Below are 20092 nucleotides of genomic sequence, written 5' to 3' on the forward strand. Positions count from 1 at the left end.
GAGACTTCATGGGGTCCAGAGTCAATGTTGAGGACTCCCACAGTGACTCCCTCCCAACTGTATACCACTGTACCGCCACCTCTGCTGGGTCTGTTTTGCCAGTGGGACTGGACATATCCGGGGATGGTGATGGCAATGCCTGGGACATTGTAACTGATATAACTGATTGGCTTGGTAGGCTATTTCAGAGGGCATTTAACAGTCAACCACATTGCTGTGGGTCTGGAGTCACATATTGGCCAGATCAGGTAAGGACAGCAGATTGTCTTCCCTGAAGGAAGGAAGAACATTAGTGAACCAGATGAGGTTTTACAACAATGGTTTCATGGCCATCATTAGAGTAGCTTTTTAAGTTCCATATTTATTAATTGAATTCAAATTCCACCTTCTGCTGTGATGGGATTTGAACCCATGTTCCCAGAGAAATACCTTGGGTCTCTGGGTTCCTAGTCCAGTGACAATACCACTACGCCACCACCTCCCCTTGCATAATGATCACTTGAACATTCTTACCTTGACAATTCTAATTCACATCTTTAATCTCCTACAAGGCCATCAAGTGTCCCCTACATTGTGGTCCAGAACGATGGTGGTGTCCACAGAGGAGGTGTCACCTTCTGAGGGTAAATCCTCACCGGACTCATGCAGGCCATACACTAGCTCAAATGCTCGCAATTTGATGGGATCAATAAGACAGAGTTGAGTTCTCGCCCAGTGACTCACACATCACAAGTGAGCAAGAGCAGATGGTGGAGATAGGGACAGCAGGGGAGGATCAGTTCTGGGTACTGCCTGTGCGGAGTTTGCAAGTTCTCCCTGTGTCTGCGTGGGTTTCCACCGGGTGCTCCGGTTTCCTCCCACAGCCAAAGACTTACAGGTTGATAGGTAAATTGGCCATTGTAAATTGCCCCTAGTGTAGGTAGGTGGTGGGGATGTGGTAGAGAATATGGGGTTAATGTAGGATTAGTATAAATGGGTGGTTGTTGGTCGGCACAGACTCGGTGGGCCGAAGGGCCTGTTTCAGTGCTGTATCTCTAAATAAAATAAAAAATAAAAATAAAATAAATCTGCATTGGAGGCTTCAGGATGCTCCAAGCTCTGCTCAGCTGAACGCAGATGCTGAACCTTGGGGGCTGACAACCACGAAGATACTTCTGGAGCAGCAGCAAAGAATGTGCGCTGTACTAGCTGGCATTCCACGTGCACTATGCACACTTGCAGAGAGATTTGGGGAGTCCTTCTTAAGCATGAGTGGCAATGATGTTGCAGGCCTTTGCAATGACGTGTTCGTGCATGGAAAGGGCAACCAACTGTATGGAGCATGAAATGTGTCAACCACACGAGAACATGCTGGCATTCACCAATGGCTTGCACATTATGAATGCCACATTAAATATAATGACTGTACCCCAGTGACTCACAGCAAAGTGATTTCCAGTTTATTGCTGGAAGGGACATACATGTAGGCCATGAGAGGGATGATGATGAAAGGGGACATGAAAGTAGGATCTCGACTCAAAGCGCTTCCACTTCTCACCTATTGCCCACCCCACACCACCTTCCACCCTTGTCCCCCAATCCCTGATGGTTGAGTCTGCTCCTGTGCATGTGCAGGTGGAGCAGTCTTTGGTGGGGCCCTCAAGTGATCCAGAACCCAGATGGCCAAGAGCATCTCAGCAGATCTGAGCAGCCTGCCTCTACCTCTGCTAAAGCTATAGGGGCTGCACCATATAGACGTACTAGCATTAAGAAGAGTAAAGATTCTTAGTTGCACAAGGGTATGCACATGGGTGTATTATACAATAATAGACTGTTTCTGATCCATTTTTGAGGCACAGAAATATTATTTCTTTCCATCTTGCCCAATTTTCCCATCTTGCCTATTTTTGGTTGCTTCCTGGCAAGTGGCCTTTTCAGTTCTGATGAATGGTAAGACATGAATTGACACCAAGCAATGGGGATGTGAAAGGGATGCTTAGTTGTTTGCATGGATGCTTTGTGTTATTGTCATTGGTTGGGGGGGTGGTGGCAAGTGGTTTTTGCATGTGGTTTTCAGATGGGTGGACTGTTCGAACCTAAGTGAATCTTACAATAATTAGCACCGTCGCTGATGTCTTGGCTGCATCACGTTCTGCCTCCTCCTGCTCCTCAGAGATTGTAGGAAAAGGCTCAGTGCCCTGTGCCTTGTTCCTCATGCAGGTCCAAAGTTTGCTGCTGCGCAATGTTGTGCAGTGCGGAGTACACCTCGACAGTCTGGAGACCCTGGCTGGTACACAAGGATGGCTGCCTCAATATCTGTCCAGGCACCTGAAGCAAATCTTCAACATGCTCAAGGACATATCTGTCTTATGGCTTTTGTTGTATTGCTCCTGGGTCTCATTGGTCTGCTCATTGGACTGCTCCACCTGCACCTGTGCAGGGGCTGACCCGACTTTCGACACCGGGTGGGCGGGATCAACGGGTGTGAAGTGCTTTGAGCTGAGACCCCACTACCATGGCCCCTTTTGCCATCTTCCCTCTCATTTGGTTTCATCACAGGTGTCATCAGCCAAGTTTTAAGTGGGTATCTCCTGTCTCTAAGAAGCCAGCTGTAACTCTCCTTTGAGGTGCAATAAGATCAGGGAGGGTGGACTGCTGCAGGATGAAAGCAGTATGGCAACTGCCTGAGAATCTTGTGTACTCCTGCATAAACATCTTTTTGTGTTGCACACCAAGCTGGACCTCTTTGACCAAGCTTTTGGCCATCTGCCCTGACATCATCTTATATGACCCTGTGTCAAATTTTGCTTTATAACGCTTCTGTGAAGCGCCTTGTGACATTTTTTTACATTAACAGTGCTCTCTAAATACAAATTGTTGTTGTAGTTGCTGATGGAGTGGAAACTCCTTGATGAGTGATTTCTGGGTGCCCTAATTGCCACATGCATACAGTTGATGTCACCCTGCACCTGTGGGAAACCAGCTAGAGCTGCAAACCCGAGTGTCCTCTGATTCTGACCGGTATCATCACAGGAAAAGTGTACACAATTGCCAACCTTGGCATCCATCTTATGCATTGGTACGCTGCCAATGGTGAGACCCTACAAATGTCTCCGGCAGAACCCTGGAAGGATCTGGAAGCAAAGTACTTAAAGGTGGCGATGACTTTGGCAGCCATTGGTAAAGCATGGCCACCAGGATCCACTTGGCAGCAGGTCTTAGTTTAGTTTAGTTTGGAGATACAGCACTGAAACAGGCCCTTCGGCCCACCGAGTCTGTGCCGACCATCAACCACCCATTTATACTAATCCTACACTAATTCCATATTCCTACCACATCCCCACCTGTCCCTATACTTCCCTACCACCTACCTATACTAGGGGCAATTTATAATGGCCAATTTACCTATCAACCTGCAAGTCTTTTGGCATGTGGGAGGAAACCGGAGCACCTGGAGGAAAGCCACGCAGACACAGGGAGAACTTGCAAACTCCGCACAGGCAGTACCCAGAACTGATCCTCCCCTGCTGTCCCTATCTCCACCATCTGCTCTTGCTCACTTGTGATGTGTGAGTCACTGGGCGAGAACTCAACTCTGTTGAGTTGTGGGATGTGGGAGGAAACCGGAGCTCCCGGACTACCTACGGGCAGTAGCCAGAATTGAACCCAGGTCGCTGGAGCTGTGAGGCTGCGGTGCTAACCACTGCGCCACTGTGCCGCCCTTGGTCTTATTCCAGCAGGCTACAAATGTCTGACCTGCGAGACCCTGAGCCTCCTGAGACACTAGTGTTCTGACTTAACCTCCAAACCACACCCAAACCCATGCACTCACCTATGTTAAAATGCCCTCCAGAGATTCTCATTCCTAACACTTAAGTCTCAGAAGGAAAAAATTATACAGCAGGAATATCTAAATGGCATTTTGCCACCTTTTTTAAAACAATTTCTTAATCTCCTTGGCATAGTTTTAAAATGGGTCCTTTAGGTCTGCAGAATAAGTGGTAATACTCAGATTATGGATCAAATGTGAAACGAATTTTACATCTGAATTTATTTGACTCATTTGTCCCTGGCTAACTCATAAGTAGCACGGAGGCCAGCTCAATGGAATACAGCTCTCGATGAGCTAAAGTGACATCAGCACAAGAGACACAGCTGATTTGTGAGTAGCTGATGACTCTTTATTTAAGCCATAATTTTAATAGTATAATGCAGGGGTCTGCAATCTTTTTTACCTGATGGGCCTTTTTCAAAAATAATTGCCTAAAATTAAAACTATTGGGAGCCACAAAATGAAACTTTCTAAACCAAATACTTGGCAAATTACCATGTGTCTCTGGTAGAATGCATAATTTGCACATATAATAAATAACATACGTGTGTTGAAATTATGTATTAATAGAAAAAATTGAAATTAAAATAGACCTAACTCTGAATTCTTGTGTTTTTTGACTTTTTGTTGCTATAATTTTGACAGTAGGGTCACCTTTAAAACAAACTTAAGATGTGTAGAATTAGGACAATTATTTGGCTATTGATTCTCATGATACAAAAAGCTTCTAATAGCATATTCAGAATGATTTATCATTTCAGCTATATTAGAAACAGTAACGGTTGCAATCATAAACCTGTTCCTTGACTCAAAGGCATTATCTATAACAATGGTGTAGCTACATCACTGGAAATGGTTTATTTCGGCAACAATGACATTTTTTCTTAAAATAATAATCTGAAACTGTAAAGTGTAGCATAATGATTAGCCTTTTAGCCCCACAATAAAAACATGGCTCTTACTTCACTTCATTTTTAAAATTCATTCATGGGCGTCACTGGCTATGCTAGCATTTATTGCCCGTCCCTAATTGCCCTTGAGAAGGTGGTGATGAGCTGCCTTCTTGAACTGCTGCAGTCTTTGTGAGGTAGGTATACCCACAGTGCTGTTAGGAAGGGAGTTCCTGGATCTTGACCCAGCGACAGTGAAGGAACGGCGATATAGTTCCTCCAAGTCCGGATGGTGTGTGACTTAGATGGGAACTTGCAGGTGGTGGTGTTCCCATGCATCTGCTGCTCTTGTCCTTCGAGGTGGTAGAGGTCGCGGGTTTGGAAGGTGCTGTCTTTTTAGGCTTTTTCATGTTAATGCGATCCAACAGGAAAGGGTTGGGACCCACAAATGAGATGTTAAAGAGCTGCATACAGCTCCGGAGCCATACTGGCAGACCCCTGGGCTAATAAAGAAACATAACAAGGCAGCTCAAACCTGTGGAGTGCACATCCTGTTCTATGTGGGAACTCCAGGACATTTCTTGTGTCCTGGACAACCGTATGTGCAGGATGTGTCACCAGCTGCAGCAACTCGAGCTCCGGGGTTCGGAGCTTGAACAGCAGCTGGTGTCACTGCGCTGCCTCCACAAGATTGAGAGTTTTATGGATAGCACATTTATAGTAGGGGCGTGGAACGCCCTGCCTGCAACAGTAGTAGACTCGCCAACTTTAAGGGCATTTAAGTGGTCATTGGATAGACATATGGATGAAAATGGAATAGTGTAGGTCAGATGGTTTCACAGGTCGGCGCAACATCGAGGGCTGAAGGGCCTGTACTGCGCTGTAATGTTCTATGTTCTAGATGTGGTCATCCCGCAGCTTAAGTGTATTGTAAAGGTCCATATCAGTACCAACGACATAGGTAGAAAGACGGATGAGGTTCTGCAGGCATAGTTTAAGCAACTAGGAAAGAAACTAGCAAGCAGAAGCGCAAAGGCAGTAATCTCTGGATAACTTATTTGGTTAGCGCTAAGAAACAGTACAGGTACCATTACACTATTGGGTGTAGTCTATGGGCCACCATCTGGTGGAAAAGATATAGAGGAAGAAATTTGCAAGGCAGAGAGGGAATGGATGACTGCCATGCAGTCAAGGAGGACAAGGCAGTTAGTGCAGAAGTCCCCTGAGTGTTTTGCACTCTCCAACCAGTATTCAATTCTGAATGCTAATGAGAGTGATGGTTCCTCTGGGGAGTGCAGTCAGAGCTAAGTGCACAGCACCACGGCTGGCTCAGCTGTACGGGGGTGGGGGGTTTCCATGAGGAAGACTGGGAAAGTAATAGTGATAGGGGATTTCATTGTTAGGAGAACAGACAAATGTTTCTGTGGCTGCAGACGTGAATCCACAATGGTATGTTGCCTCTCTGGTGCCAGGGTCAAGGATATCACTGAGTGGCTGCAGGGTACTGTGTGGTGGGGGGGTGGGGGGAGGGTGAACACCCAGCAGGCATGGTCCATATCAATAGCAACGACATAGGTAGAAAGAGGGATGAAGTTCTGCAAGCACAGTTTAAGCAGCTAGGAAAGAAACCAGCAAACGGAACCTCAAAGGCAGTAATCTTCGGATAACCTATTTGGTTACAGCTCAGAAACAGTAGAGGTATCATTACACTATTGGGTGTAGTCTATAGGCCACCATCTAGTGGGAAAGATATAGAGGAAGAAATTTGCAAGGAAATTACAGAGGTGCAAGAACTATAGAGTCATTATAACGGGGGAACTTTAATTATCCTAACATAGACTGGGATAGTAATAGTGTAAACCGCAGAGAAGGGGAAGAGTTTATTAAGTGTGTTCAAGAGAATTTTCTAGATCAGTATGTTTCTGATCCAATGAGGAAGGAGGCACTCCTGGATCTGGGGAATGGGGTGCGTCAAATGGATCAAGTGTACGTAGGAGAACATTTAGCCAACAGGATAATAGTATCATATGGTTTATGTTAGCTATAGAAAAGGACAAACAGCAATCCAGAGTAAAAATAATTAGTTGGGGAAGGGCCAAGTTCAATGTGGTGAGAACAGAACTGGCCCAGGTAAATTGGAATTAAAGATTGGCTGGAAAAACCATGATGGAACAATGGGTTGCCTTCAAAGATGAGATAGTTCAGGTACAGTCGGGGTACATTCCCACGAGGGGGAAAGGTAGGACAAACAAATCCAGAGCTCCCTGGGTGATGACAGTGATAGAGAGTACGATCAGGCAGAAAAAGGGTGTACATGACAGATGTCAGGTCAATAATACAACTGAGAACCAGGCTAAGTACAGAAAGTTCAGAGGGTAACTGAGAAAAGAAATAAGAGAAGCAAAGAAAGAGTACGAGAAGAGACTGGCAGCTAACATAAAAGGGAATCTAATAGTCTTCTACAGGTATATCAATAGTAAAAGGGTGGTAAAAGGAGGAGTGGGGCCAATTAGGGACCAGAAAGGGCATTATGCATAAAGGCAAGGGGCATGGCAAAGATACTAAATGAGTCATATAAATTTCGTATACTTAAATATATTTAGTATACTAAATTTAGTATATACTAAATGAGTCCTTTGCATTTGTCTTCACCAAGGAAAAAGATGCTTCCCAAGTCACAGTGAAAGAGGAGGTGGTTGAAACACTGGATGGGCTAAAAATTGCTCTAAAGATGAGGTATTTGAAATGCTGGCTGTGATTAAAGTTGATAAGTTACCAGGGCCAGATGCGATACATCCAAGGATACTGCAGAAAGGGTGGAAATTGCGGAGGCACTGGCTAGAATATTCAAATGCTCCTTAGATACAGGGATGGTGCCAGAGGACTGTAGAATAAAATATGTCACAAAAAAGGGTGGAAGGATAAGCCCAGCAACACAGGTCAGTCAGTTTAACCTCAGTGGTGGAAAAGCTTTTGGAAACGATAATTCCGGACACAATTAACAGTCACTTGGACAATGTGGATTAATTTAGAAAAGCCAGAAAGGATTTGTTAAGGGCAAATCCTGTTTAACTAACTTGCTTGAGTTTTTTGGTGAGGTAACAGAGAGGGTTGATGTGGCATACATGGATTTCCAAAAGGCATTTGATAAAGTGCCACATAACAAGCTTGTCAGCAAAGTTAATGTCCATGGAAGCAAGGGACAGTTGCTGCATGGATATGAAGTTGGCTGAGTGACAGGAAACAGAGAGTAGTGGTGAATGGTTGTTTTGCAGACTGGAGGAAGATATATAGTAGGGTTCCCAGGAGTTGGTGTCTGACCACTGTTTTTTTGATCTATATCAATGATCTAGAGATTGGTGTACAGGGCACAATTTCAAAATTTACAGATGACACAAAACTTGGAAGTATTGTGAACTGTGCGGATAGTGATAAAGTTCAAGCAGACTTAGAAAGGCTGGTGGAATGGGCGGACAAGTGGCAGATGAAATTTCATGAAAGAAGTGTGAAGTGATTCGTTTTGGTTGTAAGAACGAGGAGAGGCAATATAAAAGGGTACAATTCTAAAGGGGGTGCAGGAGCAGAAGGACCTTGGGGTATTTGAGCACAAATCATTAAAGGAGGCAGGGCAGGTTGAGAAAGCAGCTAATAAAGCATAAGGGATACTAGGCTTTATAAATCGGGGCACAGAGTACAAAAGCAAGGAAGTTATGCTGAACCTTAACAAAACATTGGGTCAGCCTCAACTAGAGTATTGTATCCAATTCTGGGCACCACTCTTTAGGAAGGATGTGAAGGCATCAGAGACGGTGCAGAAAAGATTCATAAGAATGGTTCCAGGGTTAAGCACCTTCAGTTAGCTGGACAGATCAGAGCAGCTTGGACTGTTCTCCTTGGAGAAGGGAAGCTTACAAGGAGAGATGGTAGAGGTGTTTAAAATCATGAGGGATCTGGACAGAGTAGATAGGGAGAAACTGCTTCTGTTGGCAGAAGGGTCGAGAATCAGAGGACACCGATTTAAGGTGACTGACAAAAGAAGCAATGGTGACATGAGGAAAATCTTTTTTGATACCCTCTGTGGTTAGGATTTGGAATGCACTGCCTGAGAGTGTGGTGGAGGCAGATTCAATTATGGCTTTCAAAAGAGAATTGGATAATTACCTGAAGTAAAAGTATTTGCAGGGCTACAGGGAAAAAGAGGGGGAAGTTAGAGTTGCTTTTGCAGAGAGCTGGAATGGACTTCTTCTGTGCTGCAACCATTCAATAGTTCTACGGTTCTAAATAATTGCAACACTCCGATGCAAGTCACTTCAACATATTTGCTTCGGTTGAGAAAGTGGAGAGGTAAGGCTGTGGTAATAACCTTGATAAAGAGAAACACTAAGGAATTTCAATACAACCCACATAAGTTATGCAATATCATTCATTATAACTGTAGAAACTTGTATAATCCACATTGCCTCCCCTGTCAGCCTGAAGGGCATTGCAGAAGAATAGTCAGCATATGCTACTCTCACATTTCTACATGCTGCTAGCTCAAAAGTATGTAAGCATGAGAAATTTTGTCTACTTTTCTCCCATTTAATGATAGATCAGATAATGATTCAGGAAGAATCTAACAGGAAGGAAAGAAGTAGCATAAAATATGAAAAAAATTGTAAAAATTACCTTGAATGATACCTAGTAGACTGTAAAAGGCTAAATATCCTTCTGGGTTGTTGCAGTGCTGAAGGCAATTTGGTGTAAGTGTTCCCCAGCCACATGGTCCTTCCTCAAATTCTTGCTCAGATGTTTTCACTTCCCTGGCTTCAATATTTTCTGTTGTGGATTTTGAGTTTTGTCCGACACTTAGATTGTCTTCTGCAATGAATGCTGGATTACTCACTCCTTTGTCCATTTTGTTAACAGATTATGTTAAAGCAATACTGTCACAGCAGGCAGAGCACGGTGAACAACTAGATAACCTAAAGTCCTCTCATATAAAATAGTTAGATCACGTCATTTGATTTCTTTTCAGCACCTTGCTTGATTTCAAAACAGTAAATTCCAAGTTTGCCAGCTGACTGCAAAATAAAAAATATCTTCTCTATCTAACATAGAGGTTGATTTGTTTGCAATCCATCTAGTTGTAAATTCAGTTAACCTCTGGCCAGAAGTGATATGCAGTAGTGCATTTCAATCAACTAGAGGCGGAACAAGAGTTTTAGTTAATCCAATCAGCATGCCGATATTTGCATTTATCTGAGTAATATATATGCATATGTTTTGCAAAATATTCTATCTATGGGAGATATATTTCCAACCAATTGTCACTGTACTTCCCTTTTCATACAAATGAGATCTGATATTTAGAGACAATGTCAAATTCAGAGCTTAAACGTCTACATGAGCAGGAAGTCCATTGTGTGTTGCTTCCTTGAATTGCTGCAACTTGCTTAACCCATGCAGCACTGAAAGAGTTTCATATCATTCAAAATTCACTGGTATCATAGAAAAATTAAAGTGGTAGCAAAACGAAAATGTGAAGAGTGTGAGAAGGAAACAACAGGTGCAGGAAGGTGACCAGGGCAAAATAACAGGAAAATTACACAAGAAAAATATATACTTACGTACATATTAATCTGTTTTAAAGGATTATCTGTCGCCTAACCCGCACGATATACACATTGAACAATCATAATTCATTAAGAGTTACCAAGTATATGAAAGAATGGGCCAATCATAAATAATCTCAGAATTTAGTGAGAGGTACAAAGAGAGAGAAACTGAGCTAATAATTGAAACATAAAATAAAACCAAGGTGTCCAGTTAGGCGTTGAGCTGTTGAAGAAACCGAGCGAAGAAGCCAGGCTGAGGACCAAGAGCGGCAACAGCGGCAGGGAAGAGGGCGAGAGGCACAGTTGGGGGGCACAGGTCGGAGGGCACAGGTCGGAGGGCACAGGGTAGGGCACTGGTGGAAGCTTAGAGGAGATAACCGGAGGGAGGCGGCGTCCAGGCTGCAGCACCGCTTGCATCGGGGCCGGTGAGGGAGGGGGAGAGAGGGAATGCAGGACAAACCCGGGTTGGGGATGTGCAGTCTAGTAACAGCAGCTCTCACACCGAGCAAACATCCTCTATCATTCATGGTTCACGGCCCTTAAACAAAAACACGAACCCACTCTGCTGGCAATAATTTGTGCTGATTCCTTTGATCGTGAATCTCATTCTTAATGTTACCTTCTGCCCGCAGAGTAAGGTCAGGCAGCAGCCACACAGAAGAGCAGAGTTCAGAATAAGAGATGAAGGGAAGTTTGAGGCGTGTTTAGCTATTACCAAGCATCAACACTGACATAGTCAATCCCAAATTGATCTAAGTTGTACGTTTGTAAGTTCACCACTTTTTATAATGAAAGTGAAATAGGTGTAAATTATCGAATATTCAGTTTCAAAAATAATTTCTTCTTGTTATGCCAGTATCATCCTGAAGGAAAGGATGTCTCGAAACTCCCTTTCCACATCACAAACTGCCTGCTCTAATCTTCCATGCACTCTGTCCTCACCTTTAAATTTAGATCGAAGAAACTTGTCGACTTCTTGGTACCCGAAATTGATGCCTTTGCTCAATCACCTCTGCTTTCACCCCCTCTCTTCCCTACCTATGCCTCTTCCTCATTTCCTCATCACTGTGACTCGACTGTGTCCCCCAAGTCAGTACCTATACCCTGGAATTGGAATTTCTCTGCCAATCTACCTAATTCAACCTTCATCAGACTACTTCTTCCATAACGCCCATTTCTTCAACCACTTCCAAACCAGTTCCCACCTGCCAATTTTCTTTCTTGGCTCTATCTTCACTGACATTGTTAATCTTACCTGTTCTTTATGCTTTGTTTATATCCTTTTTAAAACCAACATTGCCACATCTTGCACACCCATCACCCCTGTCCTTCCTCAACTTCACTGGGCCCGAGCGAATTGAATTCAAAAACCTCATGCTCTTTTTTCAGCACACTCCATGACCTTGGCACCCACTTCTGGGGTAATCTTCTCCAGCCATATGTCCCAGCCTACATCCTTCATTCCTATGAGTCCAGATTAGTGTTTAACCCCATTCCCTCCATTCCACCACCAGAGGCTAATCTTGCAGACACTATATCCCCCATCTTGTGGACTATCTTCCAAAAATCTCTTTGCCTTACTATCTCTTTCCCTGGCCTTAAAAGCTTCCAGAAAACTTCCCTGGCCTTAAAATCTTCTGAAAATTATTTTTTTTAACCATAGTCCCAATCTCTTCCACTCCCAAATTCCTTTACTTTTTCTACAATGTCCACCTTTACTCTTTGATCACATTATAACAGCCTTTGCCAAATAACTTGAACACACTGAGATAAAGGACAATGAAAATCCATGAGCGATTAGAAGGAAGCAATCTTAAAAACTATGAGAGCAAAGATCAAGAAGTTTATTACCAATGTCGTATTACAGGTTTGAACTAACTCTCTGTTCATTCTATTCATACTCAGCCTGTGAGCAATGCTGTAGGAGTTTATAAATATAAAGACCTATTTTCCTCCTGCCATGCCTCCTTGGCCATACTGTAATAAACTGTATTTTTAATTGAGCAGTAGCTTGTTACATCTGCTAGCAGTACAGGAAGAAACACGGTGCTATATATTGATGAGGAAACAATAAGAGATATTGCTGCTGGAAGTTCAGGATGGAGAGGAAACATTTTACCTCCTTGCCAGGGCCAGAAGGTGCACGAGGATGTTGTCAAAAGAGAAGATGGCTGATAGGATTAATGCCAGCGATACTGCGGTAGCGGTAACAAAATAGCTGCAGTGCAAGAAAGAAACAGAATTAACACAGAGCCAATGGAGGTGATATTGAAGGGGGAGTGCAAGGTGGTGTGGGGGGGGGGAGGGATGGGGGTACATTTGGGGGTGGGTACTGCTGACAAAAAAATTTGGCCAAGAGAGATTTTAACTCTGGCCTGTTCTGTATCCTCCATTCCCTTCAGCCCATTATTGAAGGTCGTGCTTTCAACCACTTAGACTTCACACTCTGGAATTCCCTCCCAAAACCTCTCTACATCTCCTCCCTCTCCTCCTTTAAAACTGTCCTTAAAACCAATGTCTTTGAACAAGCATCTCAGGAGGCAATACATTATTCTACATTAAAGGTGCCTTATAAATACAAATGGTTGTTGTATGTAGAATAGACTTTAAAGGAGCAATCTCACAGCCTGTACTACCACAGTATTTTATTCTATTTTTGATACATTTTTTTATTTTTTTGTTTTTTTCCAGTTCACTTTTCATTATTCAGTAGCAACTTGCTCCGAGGTCACTGCCAATGTCACTCTGTATATTGGTACCAGATTATTTATATTCAGCTGAGTAATTATTAGTTCATTCATGTTATTTCTTATAGTGTGAATATATTTTCAAAGATTTGAGGAACTGTCACCTTTTTGGGAAGGAAAGAACTAGTTCTTTCTGGTATGCTTAGGTGAAGACTGGCCAAACTCGATTCGCATAGATTCACGGAGGAAGAATGCAACACAATACAAGAACACATTAGGAAACTTACAGACTGAGTGGTTAAATGACAAATTAATTTTAACATGGATAAACATGAGGTTATGCACTCTACACATTAGAAAAAAGGAAACTGAATGGGGTAGAAGAGCAAGGGGATCTAGGGATATAGGTGAACAAATCATTAAAGCAGCATCACAAGTTAGCAAAGCAATTAAAAATGCTAACCAAATATAGATCTATTTTTAGAGATAAAATTCACAAGTAATGAAGTTATGTTAAACTTGTATAGGACCCTAGTCAGCCACACTTGGAATACTATGCACAGTCCTGGCCTCCTTAAGAAAGAAGGACACAGAAGTGCTAGAGAAAATGCATAAAAGATTTACAAAGATGGTACTGGAACTGAGAGATTACAGATATTGGGAAAGATTAGACAAATTGGATTTAGAAATAAGACTTAGCGGTGACCTGATAGAGAGCTTTAAAATTATGTATGGGTTGGGCAGGGTAGACGTGAAGAGAATGTTTCCACTTGAGGGAAAATATAAAACTAGGGACCATAAATATAAGGCAGTTACTAATAAATCCAATAGGGAAATAAGGAGAAATTTATTTACTCAGAGAGTGGTTAGAATGTGGAACTCGTTTCCAAAGGAACTGGTTGTGGCAAATAGCTTAGATGCTTTCAACAGAAAACATGATAAGTACATGAGAGAAAAGGGAATAGAAAGATATGTTGAAGGGCTGAGATGTGTTAGATAGAATGGGAGGTGTGAAGTATAAACACCAGCAAAGACTAATTGAGTGAGTTGGCCAGTTTCTGTGTTGTATATTCTACATTATTCCAAGTAATAATCTCTGCAGCCAATAGACAGAGGAGCCATTCATTTCCTGAATCTGTATTCAAAACCAGTTGCCAAAGGGAAAGGCTGTGCACTACCTAGACATACCCAGTACTGAAGAATGCCAGATATTAGATACAAAATTAAAAAAAGGAAAATCAACTAAGAACCTTAAGTTGTGAAAAAGACAAAAAGGTAGTGCACAATGAAAAAGAATAGACTCCTATTTTGTTTCACAACAAAAAGTATGAAAGACAAAAGTGACAGAAAATATAAAATGTTAAAAAAAATACAAAACAAATGAGAAACTAGATACAAACAGAAATCTGAAATAATCTTAATAAAAAAACAGTATTATATACTGGTCAACGTGGCACTCCCTCAATAATAGCTACCTATTGGTGAAAGGGAATATCACTTGGGAGGATGATTGATGGTGTTGCTTTCCCAGCTTAATATTTTACCTTTGCTTAGACTGGTACTCCTTTTATTTTCTTCCTCTAGCAGGAAGGCTGAAAGTGGTGTGGTCTGGCAACTTCTCATAAGAATTAGGGAAAGAGTGTAGAGATTCTCAGTGGGGGTAGGGAATAATGTCCATGATTTTAGGTATCACATATGCATTGTGGAAGGGGTCAGCTTGAGGAGAAAATATCCTTTCCCCATTTTAAGCGATATGTTCCCAGCAGTTGCCACAATTGGCGTGCAGTATCAATTGATAGGTATTTTTATTGGGATGTGCCAAGTATACATGACGATGACGCTAACTCTCCAGTTCTATTATTCCAAGACACTCTAACTATCTGCTTAGTTGTGATCCAAAGGTTAGTAGCATAACACAGATGACATTAGTCTGGGCTAAGATCTGAACTTGAATCTTTTCAATGTTAGTTCAAAGTCAAGAGCTGCTTGACTGATGGATGCTACAAAAACAACATATATTTATATAGCGCCTTTAATGTAATAAAATATCCCAAGGCGCTGCACAGGAGACAAAATATGACACCGAACACATAAGGAGATATTAGGGCAAATTTTTTTTTATTCATTCATGGGATGCGGGCGTCGTCAACATTTATTGCCCACCCCTAATTGCCCTTGAGAAGGTGGTGGTGAGCTGCCTGCTTGAAGCACTGCAGTCCTTGTGAGGTAGGTACACCCACAGTGCTGTTAGGAAGGGAGTTCCAGGGTTTTGACCCAGCGACAGTGAAGGAACGGCGATATAGTTCCAAGTCAGGATGGTGTGTGACTTGGATGGGAACTTGCATGTGGTGATGTTCCCATGCATCTGCTGCCCTTGTCCTTCGAGGTGGTAGAGGTCGTGGGTTTGGAAGGTGCTGTCTAAGGTGCCTTGGTGCGTTGCTGCAGTGCATCTTGTAGATGGGACACACTGCTGCCACTGAGCGTCAGTGATGGAGGGAGTGAATGTTAGTGGATGGTGTGCCAATCAAGCGGGCTGCTTTGTTCTGGATGGTGTCGAGCTTCTTGAGTGTTGTTGGAGCTGCACCCATCCAGGCAAGTGGAGAGTATTCCATCATACTCCTGACTTGTGCCTTGTAGATGGGGGAGGCGCTGGCATAGTGGTATTATCACTGGACTAGTAACCCAGATACCCAGGGTATTTCTCTGGGGACATGGGTTCGAATCCCACCATCGCAGAAGGTGGAATTTGAATTTAATTAATAAAAATCTGGAATTAAAAGCTAGTCTAATGATGGCCATAAAAACATTGTCGATTGTTAGAAAAACCCATCTGGTTCACTAATGTCCTTTAGGGAGGGAAATCTGCTGTCCTTACCTGGTCTGCCCTACATGTGACTCCAGACCCACAACAATGTGGTTAGCTCTTACATGCCCTCTGAAATTGCCTAGCAAGCAACTCAGTTGTACCTAACCACTACGAAGTCAATAAAAAGGAATGAAACCGGACAGACCACCTGGCATCAACCTAGGCACCGGAAACGACAACGGCAAACCCAGCCTTGTCGACCCTGCAAAGTCCTCCTTGCTAACATCTGGGGGCTTGTGCCAAAGTTGGGAGAGCTGTCCCACAGACTAGTCAAGCAACAGCCTGACATAGTCATACTCACGGAATCATACCTTACAGACAATGTCCCAGACACTGCAATTACTATCCCTGGGTATGTCCTGTCCCATCGGCAAGACAGACCCAGCAGAGGTGGCGGCACAGTGGTATACAGTTGGGAGGGAATTGCTCTGGGAGTCCTCAACATCGACTCCAGACCCCATGAAGTCTCTGGCATCAGGTTAAATATGGGCAAGGTAACCTCCTACTGATTACCACCTACCGCCCTCCCTCAGCTGATGAGTCAGTACTCCTCCATGTTGAACACCACTTGAAGGAAGCACTGAGGGTGGCAAGGGCACAAAATGTACTCTGGGTGGGGACTTCAATATCCATCTCCAAGAGTGGCTCGGTAGTACCACTACTGACCGAGCTGGCCAAGTACTAAAGGACATCGCTGCTAGACTGGGTCTACTTCAGGTGGTGGGGGAACCAACACGAGGGAAAAACATACTTGACCTTGTCCTCACCAATCTGCCTGCTACAGATGTTTCTGTCCATGACTGTATTGGTGGGAGTGACCACCTCACAGTCCTTGTGGAAACGAAGTCCCGCCTTCACATTGAGGATACTGTCCATCATGTTGTGTGGCACTATCACCGTGCTAAATGGGATAGATTTTGAACAGATCTAGCAATGCAAAACTGGGCATCCATGAGACACTGTGGGCCATCAGCAGCAGCAGAATTGTACTCAGCCACAATCTGTAACCTCATGGCCCGGCATATCCCCCACTCTACCATTACCATCAAGCCAGGAGACCAACCCTGGTTCAAAGAAGAGTGCAGGAGGGCATGCCAGGAGCAGCACCAGGCATACCTCAAAATGAGGGGTCAACCTGGTGAAGTTACAACCCAGGACTACTTGCAGGACAAACTGCATAAGCAGCATGCAATAGGCAGAGCTAACGGATCAGATGTAAGCTCTGCAGTCCTGTCACATCCAGCCATGAATGGCGGTAGACAATTAAACAACTTACTGGAGGAGGTGGCTCCATAAATATCCCCATCCTCAATGATGGGGGAGCCCAGCACATCAGTGCGAAAGATAAGGCAGAAGCATTTGCAACAATCTTCAGCCAGAAGTGCCGAGTTGATGATCCATCTTGGCCTCCTCCTGAAGTCCCCTGCATTACAGATGCCAGTCTTCAGCCTGACAATATTCCAGCAATAGTACTGAAGCTCCAGAACTTGCAGCGCCCCTAGCCAAGCTGTTCCAGTATAGCTATGACACTGGCATTTACCCGGCAATGTGGAAAATTGCCCAGGTATGCCCTGTACACAAAAAGCAGGACAAATCCAATCCGGCCAATTACCGCCCCATCAGCTTACTCTCAATCATCAGTAAAGTGATGGAAGGTGTCATCAACAGTGCCATCAAGCAGCACTTGCTTAGCAATAACCTGCTCAGTGATGCTCAGTTTGGGTTCCGCCAGGGCCACTCAGCTCCTGACCTCATTAGAGCCTTGGTTCAAACATGGACAACAGAGCTGAACTCAAGAGGTGAGGTGAGAGTGACTGCCCTTGACATCAAGGCAGCATTTGACCCAGTATGGCATCAAGGAGCCCGAGCAAAACTGGAGTCAATGGGAATCGGGGGGAAACACTCTGCTGGTTGGAGTCATACCGAGTGCAAAGGAAGATGGCTGTGATTGTTGGAGGTCAATCATCTCAGCTCCAGGACGTCACTGCAGGAGTTCCTCAGGGTAGTGTCCTAGGCCCAACCATCTTCAGCTGCTTCATCAATGACCTTCCTTCAATCATAAGGTCAGAAGTAGGGATGTTCGCTGAAGATTGCGCAATGTTCAGCACCATTCGTGACTCCTCAGATACTGAAGCAGTCCGTGTAGAAATGCAGCAAAACCTGGACAATATCCAGGCTTGGGCTGATAAGTGGCAAGTAACATTTGCGCCACAGAAGTGCCAGGCAATGACCATCTCCAACAATAGAGAATCTATCCATCTCCCTTTGACATTCAATGGCATTACCATCGCTGAACCCCCCAAATGCTTGGTCAAAGAAGTAATTTTTAAGGAATGCTTTAAATGAGGAGAGTGAGGTAGAGAGGCAGAGAGTTTTAGGGAGGGAATTTCAGAGCTTAGGATCTTGGCAACTGAAGGTGCGACCACCAGTTGCGGAGTGATTAAAATCAGGGATGTTCATGAGGCCAGAATCAGAGGAGTGCAGATGTCTCAGAGGGTTGTGGGTCTGGAGGAGATTACAGAGATAGGGAGGGGCGAGGCCATGGAGGGATTTGAAAACAAGGATGAGAATTTTAAAATCAAAATAAAGCTTGGCAGGGAGCCACTGTAGGTTAGCGAGTACAGGGGTGATGGGTGAACGGGACTTGGTGTGAGTTAAGACACGGGCAGCAGAGTTTTGGATGACCTCAAGTTTCCAGAGAGTAAAATGTGGGAGAGCAGCCAGGTGTGTTCAAGTCTAGAGGTAGCAAAGGCTTGAATGAGGGTTTCAGCAGCAGATGAGCTGAGACAGGGGCAAAGTCGGGTGATGTTGCACATGTGAAAATAGGCAGTCTTAGTGATGGCACGAATATGTTGTTGGAAGCTAATTTCGGGGTCAAATATGACACCAACGTTGCAAACAGACTTCTTTATTCTCAGATTGTTACCAGGCACAGGGATAGAGTTGGTAGCAAGGGAATAGTGTTTCATGATGATATAATTGTTCAAAGGACAAGAAGGCTATATCTTATTGTTCTACTTTTATATAGTAGAAAAAACGTGTCACTTGGAATGATCCATGATCGCAATCCAAAGAGCAATTATCACTTCTCCAGACACTTGACCACAAAATCTCGGCTGACGCTTCAATGCAGTACAGAGGGAGTGCTGCACTGTCTGAGGTGCTATCTTTCAGATGAGATATTAAACTGAAACCCTATCTACCCTCTCAGACATAAAAGGTTCAGTGGTACTGTTTCAAAAAAGTGCAGGGGATTTTCCCTTGTGCCAGATTTATTCCTTAATCAACTGCACTAAAACAGATTATTCGGTCATAATCATATTGCTGTTTGTGGGACCTTGCTATGTGCAAATTGGCTGCTGCCTTTGCTACTACAGTGACTACAATTAGATATTAAAGATATCAAGAGATATGGGGATAGTGTGGGAAAATGGTGTTGAGGCAGAAGATCAGCCTTGATTTAGTTGAGTGGTGAGCAGGCTTGAAGGGCCGAAGGGCCTACTTCTACTCCTATTTCCTATATCCCTCTGTAATTCAAAAGTACTTCATTGGTTGTAAAGTGCTTTGGACATCCTGAGGTCAGTAAAGTTGCTATATAAATGCAAGTCTTGCTTTGTTCTTTCTCTCTCAAGTTTCTGCAACACATCAATGTTCTTTTAGAGGCTGGCTACCCAAAGTTATATAATTTGGACTCTTACCAGATACTTTTTTCTGTGTTCTACACAAAGAACCATAAGCAAGCTCTTGCTCCCTATGAACCAAATTGTGATTTTATGTGCAAAAGAGCCTGCCCAGCAGTGTCAAAAATCTCTGCTAAAATCACTTGAATTATGAAGAGATGGCTTATACTCTCCTAATAGAAACAACAACAGCGTGTACTTACACAGCCCCTTTAATGTAGCAAAATGAGTTAAGGCACTTCACAGGACTGTTAATCAAACAAAATTTGACACTGAGTCACATAAGGAGATATTAGGGCTGTTGACCGAAAGCTTTTCAAAGAGGGAAGCTCCTTCTGCTCTGTAGCAATTCTGTGATTCTATTTAGGAAGTGCCTTAAAAGAGGAAAGAGAGGCAGAGAGGTTTAGGAAGGGAATTCCCAGAGCTTAGGCCCTTGGTAGCTGAAGGCACAGCCATCAGTCATGGAGCAATTTAAATCATGAATGTTTAAGAGGCCAGAAATGGAGGAGCGCAGATATCTCAGAGAGTTGTGGGGCTGGGGCAAGTTACAGGGATGTATAG

General features: G+C 43.6%; 1 protein-coding gene across 2 annotated transcripts in view; it reads right to left on the minus strand.

The window, feature by feature from the left end:
* LOC137369109 (solute carrier organic anion transporter family member 4C1-like) overlaps positions 1-10059 on the minus strand; it is a 174702-nt gene extending 164643 nt beyond the window's left edge. Inside the window, exon 1 of one of the 2 annotated variants that reach the window (XM_068029765.1) lies at positions 9370-10059. In XM_068029765.1, the coding sequence (XP_067885866.1) occupies positions 9370-9598 (229 nt within the window). In that variant the 5' untranslated portion in view covers positions 9599-10059. The remainder of the gene's footprint in view (positions 1-9369) is intronic. The other variant, XM_068029764.1, reaches the window with a different exon arrangement.
* Positions 10060-20092: the final 10033 nt, after the last annotated feature.

Source organism: Heterodontus francisci, chromosome 4 (assembly GCF_036365525.1).
Source record: "Heterodontus francisci isolate sHetFra1 chromosome 4, sHetFra1.hap1, whole genome shotgun sequence".
NCBI lineage: Eukaryota > Metazoa > Chordata > Chondrichthyes > Heterodontiformes > Heterodontidae > Heterodontus > Heterodontus francisci.